This window comes from Pangasianodon hypophthalmus, chromosome 20 (genome assembly GCF_027358585.1).
Source record: "Pangasianodon hypophthalmus isolate fPanHyp1 chromosome 20, fPanHyp1.pri, whole genome shotgun sequence".
NCBI lineage: Eukaryota > Metazoa > Chordata > Actinopteri > Siluriformes > Pangasiidae > Pangasianodon > Pangasianodon hypophthalmus.
In genome coordinates this window covers 19,842,153-19,862,976 of record NC_069729.1, presented here as the reverse complement: position 1 = coordinate 19,862,976, position 20,824 = coordinate 19,842,153, and the positions used below count along the sequence as shown (strand labels likewise).

Sequence of the window (20,824 nt, the reverse complement as noted above, 5' to 3'; positions counted from 1 at the left end):
AACCTGCCCCTTTTCCTGGAAATTCTGGTCCTGAAGCTGTTAAAATGCAAGAATCTGTAATAGAAACCTTGTTTACGTCATTTCTCTGAACACCTCTGCAGAATCCACACAGGCGATCGGCCGTATAAATGTATCCAGCCAGGCTGTGATAAAGCCTTCACACAGCTCTCCAATCTGCAGGTAAGCCCCCGGGAGGCAGCGGCTGGGGTTTAACGGCGGGTGTGTACTGTTTTAGATTTATACTCGAGTGTTAGAGTGACTACAGTGTGCACGCTGGTAGTGTTAGTCTGAGCTGTGTGTATTCACCACAATTTGGAAATGATATTTATAGCATTTAAATTGTGATAAAGTCTCTAAAACATACCCTTTTAAGGTTTGTAGAAATGACGAGGGAAAATTATTCCTCCTTTGTTTCATTAAGAAACATTATTTGTTAAGCTATTTAAAAATATTTATTTATTTTTGCCACTTATTCTTGAACAGTCTAATATTTTCACGGCCACAACGTCATAATGAAGTAAAAAGCTGTGATATTGGATTGTACGGTTCTAACAAACATTATCATCCCGTCCAATTTTAGTCTCAAGCTTGAGTATGTAAATTATTTAAATGATCCATTGATGCAATTGTTCATGAAGAATTTACATAATAATAATAATATCAACAAAAGCAATAATACACATATTTAAAAAGCACCTTTTAATACATTAAATTTGCAGCTCAATGTACTTTACAATGTTAGGTTAAAAAAAAAAAAAAACAAATGTAGTCAAAAATAAAATAGTACAACAGGCCAATAACAATAATGAAATAAATAATAGCATTGACAGAAAGAAGAAAATAAATAAAATGACATAAAAATAGAATCCAAGTACAAGCATTAAAATAATATAAAAATAAGACAACTAATAAAAAGCTAGTTAAATGCTAAGGTGAAAATTTTAAGCTTTTTTTTTTTTTTTTTTTTTTAAATCATTGTTTAACATTTAATGGTCATGTTGCTCGATCGTCTTGCAGTCTCACCAGAGGTCACACAATAAAGACAAGCCTTACAAGTGCTCCAACTGCTACCGCGCCTACTCCGACTCCGCCTCTCTGCAGATCCACTTAGCCGCTCACGCCATCAAGAACGCCAAGGCGTACTGCTGCAGCATGTGTGGCCGAGCCTACACCTCCGTAAGTACCGCAACTACAACTTTTATCACTTACAGGGTCCAGTGATGTACAGCGAGTTACTGATACGTAGTCCTTAGTGCAAATAGTGTGTGAGTGTGTACACGATTATTCTCTGCTCTCTCTCTCTTCGAGGCCTGCAGACCCTCCACACACACACAAGATGTTTTACACACCATTCTATGTAAACTCTAGAGACTGTTGTGTGTGAAATACTCAAACCAGCCAATCTAGTACCAACAACCATGCCACGGTTAAAGTCACAGATCACACTTTTTCCCCATTCTGATGTTTAATGTGACCATCAACTGAAGCTCTTGACCTGTAGCTGCATGATTGGCTCATTAGATAACTGCATGAATGTACAGGTGTTCCTAATAAAGTGAACAGTGAGTGTATATTCTTTAATTAATGCCAATAATATAAAACAACTACACTTAGTCCCTGACCTAGTGAACTATCACGAGGATGTGTTTTTGATCGAAATGCTAAAGCTCTTCTACAAGTCGCTCTGGATAAGGACGTCTGCTAAACGCCGTAAACGTAATAAAAATAACCAATTTAACCTCCGCAGTATATTCCAGATGTAAACGTGCAGTAATCCTTGCAGATTATACGATTTGAAGTTGAGCAAGTCGAGGTTTACGTTAGTGGTCTTACACGCACGATTAGGAGACCAACGTTTTTCTGAATTTACAGGATTTTCGTGATTACTGAATGAATGTGACACGTGAAGTGACGCAGGATTCCTCTCTCTGTTTCCTCCCATCGCAGGAGACCTATCTGATGAAGCACATGTCTAAACACACAGTAGTGGAGCACCTGGTGACTCAGCACTCGCCGCCCCGGAACGACTCTCCAAGCATCCGCATCTCGCTCATCTGAAGCCGGTCAGTTCCCCCTCGTCCTCCTCGGATCACCTCGTCCTGGTGGTGCGTCCGTTCGTTCACTTCATCATTCCGTGGTTTCTGGGAATACGTTCTAAAACGTGTTAGACTGCGTTCGCAACACCTCGCGCTGAAGGAGTTGTCGTTTTAGTCGTTTTTTTTATTCGCACTATCGCTCACTCTCTCTACCTCAGCATGGAGTTTTAGAGAGAGTGGGGTGAGGAAATAGTAGGGACATCCAAAGACCGTTGTTGCAGCACTTTGAGGCCTTGTGGCTAAAAAAAAAAAACAAAAACAGAAAAAATATTCAGTCTAATTGTTGGACAGTAAAAAGGCTATAGTACTTGGCAGCTAAATTTTTTTTTTTTTTGGACATTAGATGTTATGCAGTTAAAAAACTGTCTTGTTTACATCCAGTGGTTATAAACTCGTATGCTGAGACCTTTTAGAGCACGGACCAAGTCCAACATCGTTTTCTGAAAATTTTCTATCTTCTGGTTTAGACTGAACTAGTCATTCCTTTTTTAAATACTTTTTTTTTTTTTTTGCATTGATTATTATTAAGCAACACATCTTTCGAAAGGTCATAGAGTTAAGTGAATAAAATGACGTGCCAAAAAACACACAGTAATGACAAAAAAAAAAAAAAGATGCTGGTCTGTCGACTTCGGTGTACATAATCACTCGATCCCACTGCCGCTGGTGTATAAAGTTAAATAATCATGACGTCAGATTTCAGGCTCCGCTGCAGTGTCTGCCTTTCTACAGTACTGTGCAAAAGTCTCAGCTCAGCTCTTTATCTGGACACGAAAACACTACAGGACTCGGGGCGGGTGCGGGTAGAGTCGAGTTTTATACTTTCTCGTAACTGCAAGCTCCAGAGTGTTTTATTCCTCTTACACCACACATTTTAACGTTGTGGAAGGGCTGCGAAACAAGTTCTGACTTACGTCATAGCAGCTGTAAAGCTCCGTTCCCTCACCAGCGTCTCTTCGTCGTAGATTTTATTGAGTTGTTATTTAACGTTGTGGAACAGGAGCTTTACATCAGTCTCGTCACGCAACACCTTCTGACCAATCAGTAAACAGTAGTACTAAATTATCCTTGATCTTATGTGTGATGGCCAGAAGCATTTCTTTTCAAGGCCCTCCAGCTATAGTTGTAACTAATTATAATTTATATTAGTATCATTTATTTAAAAATAATAAAACATTGACGTATTATTAGATGGTTAACTATGTCTTGAAAAGAGGCTAAACCCACTTCAGGTTCACACACTGCATCTTAAAAGGCATTTTATGTAATAAAAATATTATATATAATTCAAGCCGAGATCAGAAAATGTTTTTTTTTTTTTTTTTTTATATATATATATAAAGTTAAACCTGGCACTTAGAAAAATTTACGGTTTAAAATCGTTCATCGTCCAGCCCATGATGTAAATATCACTGAAGCTGTATGAAAGTTTATAGCAAAAACTAACTATAGAACGACTTTAATGTACGTCACACAAACACTCGTACTTTTTTTTTTCCCCCGTTTTAAACCACAACTAAAATAATCTGTCCCAGATAAATAGCTTTAAACACATTTTGCTCAGGTGGGCTAAAACTTTTGCACAGTACTCTAACAGTTCATGTAACCGTGTCGCGTCTCGTGTGTGTGTACATACGTTTATGTTTAAAGTGCGTCTGGTTTCATCCCTTCCACGTATTATCACGTCTAAGTATTAATAATTACCATTATATTATTTTCTATACAGTCAAGCCTTAAATATTTTATCACTAATTGTTTATCTTATCCACGTCTACCATATTGGTGTTCTCATTGTACTCAGTACTGTATGCCTTTTTTTCTTTTTTTTTTTTCTTAAATTTCCTAGCATGATTATTCTGTAAATAAACTATAAAATACTTGTGTTAACCCCTTTATATTAAAAAAAATAGTTATTACAAATTTTTTTTTTATTTGTCTTGCATTGTGGTACTCTGAAAAGTTTGTCTTGGCTGCTATAATATGCAAAGTCGAGACTTAGAATGGACTTATAAGAAAAATAAATCTGAAAAATCTGCATTGAAGGTTTGTGTTTCGTTGTGTTTGATACGTACTAACAAAGGAGTAACAAAACATTTCACATAAATGTCTCCTTAAAGTAGAACGTATAATCAGTGACGTGGTGACTCTTTTTGTTAAACATCACGACGTTTTATAAATCTGTTTATTAGTCTTAGATTACATGGAGCGTCCGCTTGTACAAGTCCCTGTGTACGAGCTGTTGCTATAGAAACGAAAACATATTAGAAAGAGCGCATTAATATAAACCTGTCTTTCATGGTAAAGCTGGAACTACTTTCCTAGCTGTGGTGGTGTACGAAAATAACCTACACCTTCTGACCAATCAGATTCGAGCATTTAACCACATTGTGGTATATGAGAAAATATTTCTCTATCTTGGCTAGAATAATGTAGCGTACTTTCACTTCCTGAAACGGCACAATTTTTTTTATCATGTATCTGATAAAGTATACTTTACCTATAAATAGCAGCAGTGAGATAGATATAGCTTATTGACTTTGTAAACATCACCCTTATATATAAAAAAAAAAAAACACACACACTACGAGCAATTTTAATCTTGATAATGGAATAAATAAAGTGCTTTTTACCGTTAACGCCGCCTTTGCGTCACGCCAGGTTGTGTGTAAAGATGTTCATGTAGCCCATCTCTGAACCACTGCTCGAACTCGGAGACGCAGAGAGTCCGAGTTTCTCCGCAAGTTCGTCTCTCGTCTTTGAGATGATGGACGTTTCAAATCCACTTTCACTGTGGACAAAGAGAAAATTTCTTATCAGACGTAGTGTTTAGTGTAATAATTAAGGAATCAAACACTCTGTGTCATGCTGTTACAGGAAAACAATCAACAACAGGGTTGTGTGAAGAAGCAGAGTTACTGTTACCATGCTGCAGTGGATTATTTTCCTGTAACAGCATGTCACCAAGCGTTTTATTCCTGTTATACCACAGCAGTCTGCCAAACACTCATCATTTATTTATTTACAAACAAGTTCATAAGATGCTAATGAGACATTAAAAAACGCAGCTTGTCTTGTTGAGATAGTCCTTGCTGCAGAAACAAAAGTCCAAATCGGATCAAACTCCTATAAACATTATTCTGACAATTACACACATGAAACACCACATTACACACACTCATCCAGCCTGGACTTTTTGTTCTGCAGTGAGGTGTACTTGGTCATGTTACTGAGAAACCTCAAAGCATAAACGCCTCTGTCCTGAAGATGTCAGAAAACAAAGTTACATTAAGAATTTTTTTTACTTTAATATTTTAAATGTTAGCAGATTCTCCAGTTGTAAAAAATGTTTTAAAACCATCATTTTCCCCATTCTCAAAGGGTGCCAATAATTCTGGAGTTGACTCGATGTAGTTTTACCTCAAACCTGCTTCCTTTCTGTCCTCCAGGATGCGACTCCCATCATGTTTCTGCAGGTACTGTACAAAAGAGGAATTACAGTGTTGGAGAAACCTTCACACTAAACACAACAAGCTCCAACATCACTCACAATATAAAAACTGTATACACTATACAGCCAAAAGTATGTGCACCCCTGACCATCACACCCATATGAGGTTCTTCCTCAAACTTTTGCTACAAAGTCTAAAGCACACAATTGTATAGAACGTCTCTGTGTGCTGTAGCATTACAGTTTCCCTTCACTGGAACTAAGAGGCTCAAACTCTGTTCCAGCATGACAATGCCCCTGTGCACAAAGCGAGCTTCCTAAAGACATGGTGTGTGAAGGTTGGAGTGGAAGAACTCGAGTGTCCTGCACAGAGCCCTGACCTCAACCCCACTGAACACCTTTGGGATGAACTGGAGCACCGACTGAACCCCAGACCTCCTCGACATCCCAACATCAGCGCCTGACCTCACTAATGCTCTTATAGCTGAATGAACACAAATCCCCACAGCCACGCTCCAACATCTAGTGGAAAGACTTCGCACAAGAGTGGAGCTTATTATAACAGCAAACACAGAGGGAATAAATCTGGAATGAGATGTTCAGTATATACATATGGGTGTGATGGTCAGGTGTCCACATAATTACACGAAGTAGCCAAAAGTATCACTAGTATAAAAAAAATTAAAAAATCATGGTATTAATTGATCATTTAAACACCCAAGCTGGTGGTCTTTATATAATTGTATAGCTTATATAATATACAGAAACAAAAGGTAAGCAAAAAGATCAAATCCACTAATTGTTCTTTTCTTATTTTTGAAAATGACTTTTCCGTAAAATCTCTTATGCTGTGAAGTATTTATGATGTTGACTGTAAGGAATGGCAGCTCGCTGAGCCAAACAGAAATAAAGTCTAACTAGCATTAGCTAGTGCAGCTTAGCTAAAAATGGAGCGTTATTTGGTTTAGTAATATCTTAGTATTTCCTCGTGTTTGAAATTGTTCTGGGGAGTCGCAATCTGATGGGGGAAAAAAAGAAGGAGACAATAATACAGAAATGTAGTTTAATCGCTAAAGAAAGAAAAAGGCAATAGTGAGGTAAGCGTCCAATCACACTCCGTGACTGACTGTGAAACTGTAACCTTACGTGTATGACGTGAAAACCTTCTACAGTTTCTCCTATTAGCGCCATTCGAATGTCTACCCGAGTGCTTTTTAGAGATTCCACGTCCCACAGCCGTCTCTCGAGCTTGGCGATCTGCGTGGACTTCTCCATGTTCATCTCCCACTGCTGCATGCTGTCCTTCTCCAGGAAATCGACCCTGAAATAACAAACAAAACAAACACAAATACAAGTTAAAACATAGCCGCCTGTGCAGTTTCATCCGATTTATGATTATTTCAAAAGTACAAGATGATCTGATGGATATTCGTTACCTTCGCTGCAGAGCAGAGATTTTGGCTGCTGCGTTTTTTCGGTTCTCTTCTGCTTCGTTCAGCTGACACAGCAGCGTCTTCTTGGTCTGAAGCAGAGCTTCGTTCTCAGCCGTCACCATTTTCACCATCTCACTCTCCTGTGAGAAACGTTAACTCTCATTTATAATGATAATGACGTACCCCCTCTTCTAGTCTCACCATCATCTTAATCATCAACCATCAATTTGCCTTCTTAAGTCGCTTTGTGAGGATGTCCAGCTCTCTCTCCTGCTCCTTCATCTTCTGATCACGCCACGTCATCTCTCGGAGATACACCTGTTTAGCTTCTGCAAGTTTTTCTCGGTGGCGCACCTTCAGCTCATCATATTTTCTATTTAAAAAAAGGTAGGACATTTTCTATTTAAAAGAAAACAAAAAGGTAGGATGGCAGGTTTATAGATTCTGAGACTGACTTTCCTGAGGAATCGTAGTTTTTATCATATCACATCACACTCAAAGAGAGGTTTCAGCGATTTATGTTTACAAATACGTTCACTAATCCTGTCAGGTTTTAGGTCAGCTCATGTTGGATGTTTGTAGTGAAGAAGATGAACATGTACGAATGTAACTTAAAAACCCTCTCACAACTCGTCAGGTTAACTCAAATCAGCGTTAGCAGTGAAGATGCTGAAAATTTCCTCTCAGAAATCCTGCCTGATTAGCTCATGTTAGCTAGCAGGATAGCATTAGCAGTTAAGATTACAAACAATTATAAACATGACTTCTCTTACATTTTTCAATGTAACGTAAAAACCCTCTCAGAAATCCTGTCAGGTTAGCGTTAGTGAAGCTTGTAGGTGTTTTTGAAAGTCGTCTCAGAGACTCTGAACAAATGACAAAATTCTCTCAGAAATCCTGACAGCTCATGTTCGAGTTGTCTATGAAAAAGCTGGAGCTCATGCTGACGGTCATGCCTGAGGGGTAGGGGTGTGTGTGTGTGTGTGTGTTATACCTGACGTGTACATGAAGGTTACAGTGGACCTGCTGCAGCTCAGTCTGGAGTCTCTCACAGAACTCCTCCAGCCTCTCAGCGTCCTGTCTGAGCTGGAAAAAGCATACACACACACACACACACACACACACACACACACTCTGAGGTCATTAAAACAGCTTACTTCTCCAGACGCTCTACAGTCCATGTGGATTTTACATGGCTTCCACAAGCCATGTTAGATACCTTCAGGTTCTCTTGCTCCTGGAGCGTGGTCTTGAGGACGTCCTGGGCGCTCTGCAGAGAAGAAAAGAGCTGAGGTTTGCTCAGAAACTATGCTCTTGTGAGAAATCTGCTCTTCTAACTGAAGATGTTTCTCACCTGCGTGTTATTCTGCACCTTCATGGCCAGGTCCCGTCGCTGCTCCTCAGTGAGTACAGATTTTAGCTGTTCCAGTTGTGCGTGTAGAGCCACCAGCTACGAACATCACAGAGATGTTTAAAAAATTAGTTTAAAACGCGAAGAACGACGCGCACATGCGATCAGCTTCTGATATACTCAGCCTGCCAGCTGCAGATGCTGCTCACGCTCCCTACGCTTTCTCTGAGCGTTAGCATCATTCACCTGATCTAACTTTTCCAGCAGCTCTGTCTGTGCATGCATAACACAAATTACTAATCACTAATCACAAAAATGACCCAGGCCAATCATTAAATGAGGCAGAAGTGACAAAAATGACCCACACAAGACAAATAAGGCAGAAATAACAGCAATGTCCCACACCAAGTGATAATGAAGCAAAAGGTGACAAACAACACAATAAAAATGATAATCATTATCACATCACCGTTTTAGTGACATTTCCCAAATAAATGTAAATCTTTTTATCATAATGAATGAAGTGATGGTGATAAAAGATTCACATGGCTCATCTTTAAACAACAAAATTACAGTGCATTCAATTCAGAAAGTATTCAGTCCCTTTCATTTTTCCACATTTGTGATAACTCTGCAAACTTATTAAAAAGAAAAAAACTGAAATCTCACACTGACTTAAGTATTCAGCCCCTTTTCTGTGACACTTCTGTGAAATTTACGCTCAGGTGCACCCCATTTCTCTGGATCAGATATAAATATAAAATGTGTGAGTCTGAATCCATTTTGATCATTTTGGTTCCTTCCACCCCTCTGTTACATGAGGACTGCACGAGATGTTTATGGTTTCTGACTCAGCCCTCACCTTTTGCTGAAGATGCTGCACTTTGGCGTTGTGGTCTTTGTCCTGATGCTCCAGAGTCTGCTGTTCTGCCTCCTTCCTCCTCCTCTCATCATTGCACTCCTCCTCCTCGACCTTATTTCTCAGCTCCGTCTCCTGCTCGAGATCGGCCTGGAGCTTCACGACAACCTGATTTAGCTCCTGCAGGCTGCTGAGCCCTTCGTCTAGCTCCTCTGGGCACCTGGAAAAGCAGAACGTCTCAAACTGACTCAGGATGTCCGCTTGACCAAAAAAAATAATAATAATAATTGTTGCTAATAATGACGACACTTGAAATGGTACCTTTTATGGGCGTCCTTTTGTTTCTTGCGAGTGCGACGGGTCTGACACGGGGAAAAAAATGAAACAAGACTTTTCAAACATGATCCAGGATTGCCAGGACTAAGAGAACAAGGAGACATGTTTGTTTACCGGCGTCAGTTTCCGGGTCAAAGCACGGATAAAGTCCTCATCCTCACTGTCCAACTCCTTAAAGTTTCTATCAATCTGATGATTAAAAATTTTTTAATGTGGTGAATATAACAATGCTAACGTGTTCTTCACATAAAAAACTCTATGTATAAATGATTTTATACCAGCTCTAGGAGTTGTGCACGTTCTGCATGCATGGTGTGAACACTGTCCCTCAGATGACGGACCTCCGCATCCAGGACCTCCTTCATCTCCTTTATCGCCTGAACCTCAGCCAAATCTGAGGACAAAACAGGACAAGATTTACAAGATTTTTTTTTTTTAAATGTATATTATGAATATAAAACAAACCTGACAACCATAAAGAGGAAATGATTGTGCTGCAAAATGCTCTGAAGCCTTGAAGTATAAGAAACTGCAACATCTTGCTCATTACAGCAACGATAAAGTCAAGACCAAGCTGCTTCTGATAAATTAATTAAGCTGCTGATGACTGGTGAAATAATTAAGGCGGGGTTTCGCAGGTCGACTTGCTCATCTGCCACTTTTATTAGGGAAGACAGCTTTTTGCGTATTTTCCACTGATAACTCATTGCCGTGATGTTTAAATGCAAAACTTCTATGCAAAACGAGTTAAGATTGTCAGGTCCGTATAAATCATAAGAGCACAAGAGCTGTGTGAGGATGTTGTGTTACCACAGCGTTTCAGCTTCTCCACCTCACGCCTAAGCTGCTCAGCTTCCACCTGCGCGCCATGGAGCTCTGACTCTGAAAGAAAAATATAATATTCTTCTCAGTATATCAGAAAAACACACACGAATACACTAGAATATCTCTGAAGCTCTAACCGTAGGTACGCTTGGTCAGGTGAGCCGACTCGAGCTCATCAGTGAGGCGCCGGATCTCCTTGTGAGCCAGGTTCAGCCTGGTGGAGGCCTCGTCCAGGTCCCTCTCCAGCAAACTCCGCTCTCTGGCTTTAGACGTATTGTCCTCATTGGCTTGGTTATCATTCTACCACGGCGACAGAGCAAGTCTTAATCGGACCACACGTAGATCGTCCTTGAGCGATGCATGCATATTGTTTTGGCTTGTGAACGTCAAAGGAAGTGAACATTCTTCCTGGTCCTCTATGCTGATACGCATGCTGTGCAAGTGAGTGTTGTTAAAGCAGGAAAAGCAGTGAGGAAAGTTAATAAAGTCATTCCGTAGAAGAGCGCAGAGGATGACTGACATGCAAACATTTTCTCTAAATGGGACATACATGTGTAAACCCCTGCTTGGCCTGTGCAGCCTTCCTGAAACCAAGCAACCTCTTCCAAGGGCTCTGAGCTTGCAGTGGTGCCACCTAGTGGAGAATATAGTTTGGAGGTTCTCAGGGCCAGAATGTTTTAATGTCACATTGCTTTAAAACCCAAATAATAAAATAGCACACATTTCTGAGTAATCTCACATTTTCATCAGGAGCTCTTTGTCTCTGAGTGCACTTTACGTTTAGGGTCTTCGAGTCCCCATCTTCCAGGGCTTGAATCTTTTCCATGAGAGCAGCTCGGTCTGCGAGGAGGTACGCCACCTGCTCGCTCAGGCTGCTGGTCATGATCTCAGCCAGGCCCTCCTGCACCAACATCTCCGCTATCTCACTCTTCTGAGCCTCTGTGTACACAAACGGTAGCAGAAGAGAATTTACTGGAACAGTATAATAAGGTCATTCTGTTATATGCTGTAAAGAGAACAAACCTTGCTGCAGATTGAGCTCCGTCAGGTTGGAATGAAGCGTTTCGTTTTCCCGCTCGAGCTCCAGTGCCATCGAGTCCCGTGTCTTGGAGAGACTTCGGATGTTCTGGATGTACAGCTGAACCTGTGAGGGCATGATCACACACACACACACACACACACACACACACACACACACACACAGCCACACACACACACAGCCACACACACACACACACACAGCATTACAGCCTTTGTATATATGCTCAAAATGTTTGAGAAATGTTTGGGAAACAACAGAAATCCAATCTGTTATATGTATATAATATATGACAATTTTAATCATATCACTGAGATTTATGAAAGATGGAGAATATGTTTTGTTGTCAAAAGTATCAAAAGTACTAACCTTCCCCCATCATGGTTTTAGCTTTATGGTATTCTCAATGCAGCACGAGATTTTCTAGCTCTGCGTTAGGCTAACTCATCACTCGATTACTCAGGACTTACCATGTCGATTTCAGCGGCGTGTTTAGCTCGCAGTTCCTCAAGTTCCCGCGTGAGCATCCTCACACTGTTCTCCTTCTTGACAAAGAGACGCCACAGACGGTCCAGTCGCTCCGAGTCAGACGAGACCTCCGAACACAGACCCTCCTGCTGCAGTCGCGTCTCCATCTCTAACATCTAAAGGAGACCGACGGTGCAGAATGAGTTACACTCCACAATACATCAGCACAGTCCTACAGCCATCCAGGCCACTATGAAATAAGTATTCAGTCACTGCAACAGCAAGTTTAATATTTAGTACACTGGTATGCAGACTGGGATGCAGCCATAGATTCACTTCTTGTGTCTTTGTAAACACATGAACAAGTCTGAATGGTTAAGGGATGCTGGCTTTCCCTACCTCACGTCACTGAACCGCTCAATGTAACTAAAAGATACACTGCTCACACGTGTAACTGTCGTCTTATGTTGTTGTGCTATACGTTGATGCACTTACACTCTGTTTCCTAAACACACACGACAATAAAGATGACTTGATGTATATCAGGTGTCCTGTAAGGTAATCTACATGGCGTACATACATACATACGACATACTTTCAGTTTAGAACAAGCATCGATATTCAACGATGTGTAAACTGACCACAGCGGGAAATATTTTACATTAAAGTTCCCTTAACTAACGTTATAACAAACCATGACCTTTAGCATTATTAAAACGTTACAGTAACATGTTGGCTTACTAACTGATGATTAACTACTATGTTAACTAATGATTATTAAAGCCATAACTGACATCTAAGAATTAGGCATATAAACCTTAGGATTCCACAAGATACGATGCGATTTGGATTTTTAGGCAACAACTGGATATTTGATGATGCCACTGAATCTGCTATGATGCTACATGATTCGATTTAGCAGTTTCTCCTCAACATGTGGCTAATTTGTTCAGAATCTGGAGTAGACCTACCATTAATTCATTCAGCAATAGTGTTATGATGTAGAGAAGGACTATTTAAAAAGCATCAGACCTTGCTAGACTAGTAAAGTATCTACACAAGTTTAAAAATATTTTCACACACTTTTTTTTTTTGTCCTTTTTCAAAAACAGTTTATGATCGTTGCCTTTTAAACCGGTTTATCCAAATCACTGGATTGTTCCATCCTTACTAAAGGACCAAGTCTGAATATATTAGCATAAATTAATTTACAGTAAACTCCTGGGTGTAAATAAGAATTCAGCACTCAAGCTCACTTATGAATCTTGTATTAGTTTATTTTTGTAACATTTTTTACTCATGGATGAAATAAACATTAGTTAAAGTTCACTAGGCTGTTAAAAGCACTACGTGTTGTGACCAAACTCATTACAATTACTCATAGTTTTGAATACACTGAGTTTGTAATGAATATAGTGAGTTTATACTGAATATAGTGAGTTTATACTGAATATAGTGAGTTTATACTGAATATAGTGAGTTTATACTGAATATAATGAGTTTGTACTGAATATAATGAGTTTGTACTGAATATTAGTATAAAGCAGTTCATTTAAAACCCTGAGCTAAAACTTTAAATCATCAGAACCTTCGTCTTTCACTTTAGCGAAAAAGTGTTTTAAAAATAAAAAAGTTTACCTCTTCTGGTTTCATGTTCACCGCCAGCACCAGATAACTCGTACACGACCTGCACTATGAGGAGGAAACGATATTAAATCACTAACTCTCCGGAAATAAAAGAGTAAAAGCGGCTTGAGTAAAAGTCGCAGTTTCTCGCCGTCAGTATGAGCTGTAAACTTTACAAATCATCCATGTAAAAAAATCACGGCGTTGCCAAGCAACCGAGCTTTACAGCCTTCATCCCGCTACTAATCAATGAGAAATGAGAGTCAGGAAAGCAGTGTGTGTCCTCCATGTGTGTGTGTGTGTGTGTGTGTGTGTGTGTGTGCAGGGAGAGGGACTGAAAAACACTCCCTGAAAGGACAAGCGGAAGGAGAAAAGAAATCTTTACAGCTGGTTCTGCTGGCTTTTAGGAGCTTAGCTAGGCCAATCTGCAGCCCTGTGTGTGCCAAGCATAAAGATTTTATATCATAAGTGTTACAATTGTTCCTTTGCAATCGCATGTATGTAAATATACTTTACACTTCAGTCCAGAATTGTTGCCATTCTTCACTGAATAACACACGCAGTGCATTATATCTGCAGCTTGGGGGCGCTGTTTACTGGCCTTTAACAATTTCTTCCCTCCAAACACACAAAAAATCCTATTTCTTGAGCAATGCAAGTTTTTATTTCAGCTTTCAGAATGATTATTTCTTTCAAAATCATGCACCCCTGCAACTAATACTTGCTAAAGGACTGAACATACACACACCATGTCTGTGTCTGTAATATCTAACAAAGTTGGAACACCTCCACTTACAGCCAAATCTTAAGGGAACGACTGTTTATAGCTTCTGTAACGTAAGTGAGAACAGGAACTGACTCCACTATTAAATGCAATTATAAATGGATAAAAAGTATGACATCATTCTTATATGCCATTGTATAAATGGAATAAAACACAAGAAACCACCCCATTGCTGTTTATTTTGCTATGACAGCAAACAAGAAGTGATTGCGTCCTTATTTACTCCATCTTTAGCTCTCTGCGATGAAGGCATTTCAATCTGATGCAAATAAAACTGTCTTTTTATCTTTTGAGAGGAACTAATAGACTAAGATTGCTGAGTGTGAATTTATGGCTGCTCCTTTGTTGCGTTGGTGGTCTGCATTTCCTCCAGCAGGAAGAGATAGGACAGATATAAGGAGGCTAATTGCGGCAATTTCGCGTCATCAAGATGAATGAATGAATGAAACAGTGCTTGGAAATGGAGCAGGTTATATTTAGATGCATGGCTGCATTTTCAGAATTGAAAGAAGGAACTGATGGCAAAACTTAGTTACCAAACTTTTCCAAAACACTGTGTATCATCACCCCACTCCTCATACATAGATATATGTGTGTATATAATATATATATATATCTCCAGACACAGACGTAGAGTTCACTTCATGAGCAGCAGATGTTACAGGACTGTAAAATGTGCCTCGTTCTGATTCTGGTTTTGGGGCGGTCATCATTCTGACCCATTTTTAGTTCGCAAAATCCCAGAACCAAAAAAAGATTTGTAGTGAAAGGCAGTCAGTTGGGCTGTGGAGGAAATGGGTGGCAAGAACTTCCCTTTACAAACCAGGCCTACATTCCTCTAACATCTCTTGGTTTTTTTCCCCCCTTGAAAAAAAGGGGAGCGGATAGAGTGAGTAAGAAGGGGGTGGAGAAAGAGGGAGGGGGAGAGAGAGAGTGTGTGTGTGTGTGTGTGTGTGAGGGAGGGAGGGAAAGGGAGAGTGAGATGACCAGGAGAGGAAAGGCGAGGCGAGGAAAAGAGGGATACAGTTTGAAGACTTCTTGTTTCTTGAGCTTCACAAGGTAAAGTCAAATTGATTCTCATTTTGAGGAGTTCAGATTTTTTAACAGCTTGGATTGTCTAGGGAATGTTTAGAGAACTTCTAAGCAAGTTTTCACCTCGTTTTGAACTTTAACAAGTCTGTTTTTGAAAGCTTCTTAGACATCAGGAACATCCATGTGTATAGGTGGTGATGTAATTAGAGGAGATTACAGCTGACGTTATTTATGTCAGTCGATCACAATTTTTAATCTATATTATGTTTCATCATCTTTATTATAGCGAATGTTTTTGGCATAGCAACACTGATTTTGCCAGGTTTAAAAGCTCTCTACGTAGGGATTGTTCTGTTTTCCAAACTGCATGACAAAAAACACAGAGTTGAGAGGAGTGTCACAGAAACGGGAAGACTGGAGTCTGTGCCAGGTATCCAAACAGGAGCGAATAAATGAGCGCTTAGGGATACTTACTTCCTGCTCCTGCAAAAATAAATAAATAAATTAAAAAAATAAAGGAATAACAAATACCCCATATCATTAAGGATTATGTAACATATGTCATATGATGGTTTTGTGTGTGTATGCGCGCATTCGAACACAGCGTTAAACTGTCACGAGCCACTTTTCAGCCCGTTTATTAAAGCAAGGCCGAGTGAGGCTCTGAATAGGCTCTCTGTCACGAATACGCTCATATACTCTGCAGAGCTCAGGCTAAATTTAAACATTTAAACTTCTGCAGAATGCAAATGAACTACGTTCTTTGTGTACAAGCTTCTTGAGTCTGTAGTCTTCTCTACAGTGTTTTGTATCTAACCACTGTAACTAGGGAAGTGAGATTTTTATTTAGACATGATCACAGTGGAACCAGTGCGTGAGCTGTTCATTTACTTTCACATGTACATGATAAAATGCTGAGTTGTGCCAAAAAAAAAGAAAGACAGAAAACAAAGAAGAGGATCTGAAACTGGGAAATGACTTCACAGACACGTGTGCAGATTTAAGTTGCCTCAAAACCCTACAGCAAAAGTGGATAATTGACATAATGCATGCTTGTATGTATGGGTTTAACTGAAGATCAAAGCAGTGAGAACACACACCAGTGTTTACACGGCGCTCCTAAAGGCATGCTCCTTCAGACAGTTAAACTCTCACGGGCCAAGATCCTATTCGGCTGGTGCAGAGATGATTCGTGATAGATATGTAGAGGAACATGAGGGTGGACTCGCTCTTCTCCCAGAGGGGAGAGGATCAGAGAGAGAAGTTAGATGGAGAAAGAAAATGCTCAGTGGCTTTTTATTTTATTTAGTTTTTTTTGCCTACTGGATTTCACAGAACCAGTTACGATGGCCTTCTTGTTGATGTTCGTGACGCTTCTGCATTTGGTCACGCTGGCCATGGTGTTCATCGCCACTATGGAGAAGGTACGATCATTTCTGCTCTGAGAAAATATTTTCAACATTATTTAGTAGAACGTCTGTAGAGTCGTTAGTAGAGTCAGTAGAACATCTGTTCTCATTGGTTACAGTGAATATGGAGGAATAGTAAGTAGTGCTCTGTTTTATGAGTGTAAATGCTGCAGAATCTAAAGAATGGAGATTTTCTGTTGGGAAACATCTCCTGTGACTCTGTCCATATCTCAGGTGATCCCTCATGGGGTCAATGCAATCTTGTCCTAAAAATGTTTAGATGATACCACTACTTAACGTTGTCTTGTCTGCCCACTGATTGCCACCCGATAGCTGAAAACCTGCACATGAGATCATGAGACACGTGCAGATTATATCAAATTTATTAATCTCATGATCCTTCACAACATTACAGTCCTGGTGGACGTGGGAAAACGTGGAGCGAGCGGATCTTTGGCACAAGTGCATCTATGACAACACCACGGACACCTTGATGTGCGCCTCTGCTTCTGGGAACGGTACATACACTCATGCTCTCTGAGTAGATACGAACAGAAGTGAATGATAATTTCTCTTACTGTCTGCTTGTCTGTGGGTGACGGAGGTCTCACGTGTATCCGCTGTCGCAGATTGGTTGCAGTCGGTGCAGGCGCTCATGGTCCTATCTGTGATCTTCTCCTCCATCTCCTTCATCGTGTTCATTTGCCAGCTCTTCACCACGTCGAGGAGGGGCCTCTTCTACTTCAGTGGGCTTTCCCAGATCTTAGCAGGTAAAAAAAAATATATGTAATAATTAATTCTCTTATATATTTTATGCTGAATAATGATTATTTAAATAATTGTTTCTTCATGCTTAAACAAACTGCATATGAAGAATTCTGGATCAAAGTCTCTGTAGTTTCAAGGCTGACAGTCATGTCATAGATAAAACAAATGGGAAATCCGGTTCTTTTCAGTGAGTCGGATCATTTGGTTCCGTTCATCAATAAGAGTCGACTCTTTCGGCTCCCAAATGGCTCACTGCCATTTTTTTCCTAAACCACACAATTTGCCATTTTATGCCCAGTGACACTTCTTCTTTGCCTAAATATGACTAATACTGTATCATATCTAACTGCTGATTAACAAAATATATATATAAAAAAAAAATCCATTTAAAAGTTGCGAAGAGTCGACTCGTTGTCTCGCAAACGACACATCACTAGTAGTACTGTAGTTTGAATTACACTGTTATTTAATACTAAAGAAATGATTATCTACGCGTTTTAAAATAAGACAATATATAGAAGTAACTAATAAAACTGGGTCAAAGTCTGAATTTCATAAACTCAAGACTTCATCTGGAGTCGGATCTTTTAGGCGAATGTTGAGAGCCGACTCGCATAAAAGAGTCGACTCGTTCCCAAAACCAAATCTGTAGTAGCAGTGTTGTAGTTTGAATGACGTTATTTAATACCGAATAAACAATTATTTACATAGCCTACGTACATAACAGAATATGCAGAATTTAAAGTGAAAGTCTGAATATCATTAATTCAAGTATGAGTCTTGACTCATATATTTAACTTACCTAGCAAAACAAATTAGCATCATATGTATATTCAACACTTTACACAACTGCAGAAGTCGCCTGAAGTGTAACTAAATTCACAACATAGCTGGCATCCTCCTTCCAAGTTACATGACTAATTTGAATACATAATTTGCAAAACGTTTTGATATATACTTACAGTTTTCTGTTCACAATGAATGAGCACGAGAATCAGCTTCAGGCAATCTGCTTAATTAAGAGATGGTACAGTCCTTTGTAGGGGTGATTAGCTAGCTAGCAAACTAAATTAACCAGCCGTATATTAATGCAATTAATATTTCATGAATCAACTGGTGTGAAATTAATTCACAGTACAGCTAACATAGTTATATTTATATTACAAGACTAAGCTATCTTTCTAATTCCCAGATACTAACAGGTTTCTGTTGACAATGAATTAATGTATAATGGTATGGTCCGTTGTAGGGGTGTTTGAAAGTATGATTTCTTTCCTTCCAACACGTCTGTGGAAACAAATTAATTTTGACGTTAGTTTTAAAAAACTATTAACTACATTTTTTTTTTAAAGACAAAGGTCCAAGATTTTTCTCGAATACTGCATTAGAACGCATATTATACCTAGCAAACGACCCAACTAGCTAGCAAGAAAAATTAGCATAGATATTTAAATGAGTGAAGCAACTGAAACTAATAATACATGGTATGGTCCTTTGTAGGGGTGTTTACGCACACGTGACATGTCTTTCTGACATATTTATACGGAAATGTGTTTAGTATTTACTAGAAATACGTAGGAAATTAACTTTAAGGGACTCTTTGTGTTTTTATTTTACTTTAGGGAGAGAAAGTCTTATTTTGGAGAGGCACACACATCCACCTCCCCCCCAAAATATACAAGAAAAATTAAAAATCCCCACGTAGTTAATTTCCTGCATTAACAATGCTTAATTAATGCATTGCTTTTGTGTTTGTTATGCTGTGAACAATACGTTTGGCAATAACAGATGTCCTCTTGGGTTTTTTATTCTTTCAGTAATCAAACCAAATCCCATTTTAAGCACATTTTCTCCCACGTTCTTGTCCCTGTCAGGTCTGGCGACGTTTGCAGCAGTCCTGATCTACACTTTCCAAAGAAAAGAGATCCTACAGGATCCTCGGGAGCTGAGTAAAGGCCATTTCGGCTACTGCTTCATCCTGGCCTGGGTGTGTGTCCCCCTGCTGCTCAGCAGTGGGGTTCTCTACGTCCACCTGCGCAAGAAAACACACACTGTAGCCTGAAGGAATGATATGTCTCTTGGGAACGAGTCGGTTCTTTGAATCGACTCTTTTAGGTGAACTTTGAGAGTCGACTCGCATGTACGAGCTTTAGTTTTTTGTTGTTGTTGTTGTTGTTGTTCTGTAGATGTAGGCAATGCCAGTGTATGTTAATCAAAATGCTTCCATGAAAACAATTTTTCAACATCTGACCTGTTTGTTAGTGTGAATGATGGAGACGTGTAATATTATGCAATATTTGGTTAAGTAAAAAGTAGAGTAGGATTAGTCATATCTAGGCAAAGAAGGACAATCACTGGTCAAAATGTCAAACATTGCACAGCTAATTAATAAATAAATAAATAAATATAAATCAAAAAAATAATAATAAAGGCAACGAGCCGTTTGAGAGCCGAAAGAGTCGACTCTTATTAGTGAGTCAGATGTGAATCAAATGATCAGACTCACTAAAAAGAGCCAGAATTCTCATCATTAACCTAAAGGATTTTCATAACCAAATATTAATTAAGCTTAGTCAGAGGTTAAATTTTGCTTTAGGCAAACAAAAAATCAACACTCAGTACACTCAGAGTGCATTTGCTCCTCATCCCGGATCCTGTAGCTTCCATTCGGCCCAAATTACTGTTCCATTTAAAAAAATAAAAATAAAAATGGTGAATTTCTTTAAGAATATTGTTTTAAAAAGTCACACAGTTTACCATCTTCCCATAGATGGCGCTATTGACCAGGCTGAAGTTTCTTATTGGCTCTCTGTGATTTGATCATTTGAAATAATTTTTTAAAAATATTTTATTATTATAAGTATTATGACCAAAAATAGAAATGGCAGCAGACGTATTATTCTCACAAAATATTTACATTTACGTTTGGTGCACATTTATGCACACTGGAATATCAAAATCATTGCAGAAGTATTACCTGAACTTTATTATTATTGTTGTTGTTGTTGTTGTTGTAACTGGACTGAAATGCATGAAAGTGTTTAAAAATTGGCAATATACAATATAGAGCTTTGTGGCATGTTTTTGAATGTCATTTTTATTAATATATTAATACATGTATTAATTGTTACAGTATTACTTTTAATAAGAGAAGTGTTCATTAATTGTACACTTGCACTTTTATTTCTTTTCATACTGTCAATTTTCTTTCTTGAAATATTTTTATATAGAGTATACTATACAATATGCTATTATTAAAGGATCTAAAAGCATAAACTATATGAACATTTTTGTTACATGTGATATAGGGACATCTGTAAAACCTAACACATTAAATGGTATAAATGACA

At 39.0% G+C, this 20,824-nt stretch overlaps 3 protein-coding genes across 8 annotated transcripts in view; 2 read left to right on the top strand and 1 right to left on the bottom strand.

Annotated features, from left to right (window-relative positions):
- znf362a (zinc finger protein 362a) overlaps positions 1 to 4,138 on the top strand; it is a 14,288-nt gene extending 10,150 nt beyond the window's left edge. For all 3 annotated transcript variants that reach the window (XM_026932464.3, XM_026932465.3, XM_053226973.1), the window contains exons 7-9: positions 102 to 180; positions 1,018 to 1,176; positions 1,948 to 4,138. In XM_026932464.3, coding sequence (XP_026788265.1) covers positions 102 to 180; positions 1,018 to 1,176; positions 1,948 to 2,058 — 349 coding nt within the window. In that variant the 3' untranslated portion in view covers positions 2,059 to 4,138. The remainder of the gene's footprint in view (positions 1 to 101; positions 181 to 1,017; positions 1,177 to 1,947) is intronic.
- Positions 2,195 to 17,413, bottom strand: si:dkey-264d12.5 (trichohyalin). 4 transcript variants are annotated; one of them, XM_026932462.3, is made up of 20 exons: positions 17,285 to 17,413; positions 11,858 to 12,031; positions 11,372 to 11,492; positions 11,088 to 11,287; positions 10,899 to 10,982; positions 10,486 to 10,648; positions 10,334 to 10,405; positions 9,802 to 9,917; positions 9,638 to 9,712; positions 9,509 to 9,549; positions 9,191 to 9,407; positions 8,332 to 8,427; positions 8,197 to 8,247; positions 7,972 to 8,063; positions 7,209 to 7,350; positions 6,981 to 7,117; positions 6,691 to 6,865; positions 5,514 to 5,572; positions 4,727 to 4,884; positions 2,195 to 2,335 (listed from the first exon to the last, which is right to left on the bottom strand). In XM_026932462.3, exons 2-19 carry the CDS (start codon positions 12,029 to 12,031, stop codon positions 4,746 to 4,748), a joined length of 2,154 nt encoding a protein of 717 aa, XP_026788263.3. In that variant the 5' UTR covers positions 17,285 to 17,413; the 3' UTR covers positions 2,195 to 2,335; positions 4,727 to 4,745. The 4 variants fall into 4 exon arrangements, with proteins under 4 accessions (XP_026788263.3, XP_026788262.3, XP_026788264.3 ...); XM_026932461.3 differs by lacking the exon at positions 17,285 to 17,413 and adding an exon at positions 13,494 to 15,093; XM_026932463.3 differs by lacking the exon at positions 17,285 to 17,413 and adding an exon at positions 13,494 to 15,090 and having other exon boundaries at positions 6,748 to 6,865.
- emp3a (epithelial membrane protein 3a) lies at positions 15,223 to 20,824 on the top strand. Its single transcript, XM_026932469.3, has 5 exons — positions 15,223 to 15,324; positions 16,633 to 16,721; positions 17,122 to 17,224; positions 17,336 to 17,476; positions 19,349 to 20,824. Exons 2-5 carry the CDS (start codon positions 16,644 to 16,646, stop codon positions 19,534 to 19,536), a joined length of 510 nt encoding a protein of 169 aa, XP_026788270.1. The 5' UTR covers positions 15,223 to 15,324; positions 16,633 to 16,643; the 3' UTR covers positions 19,537 to 20,824.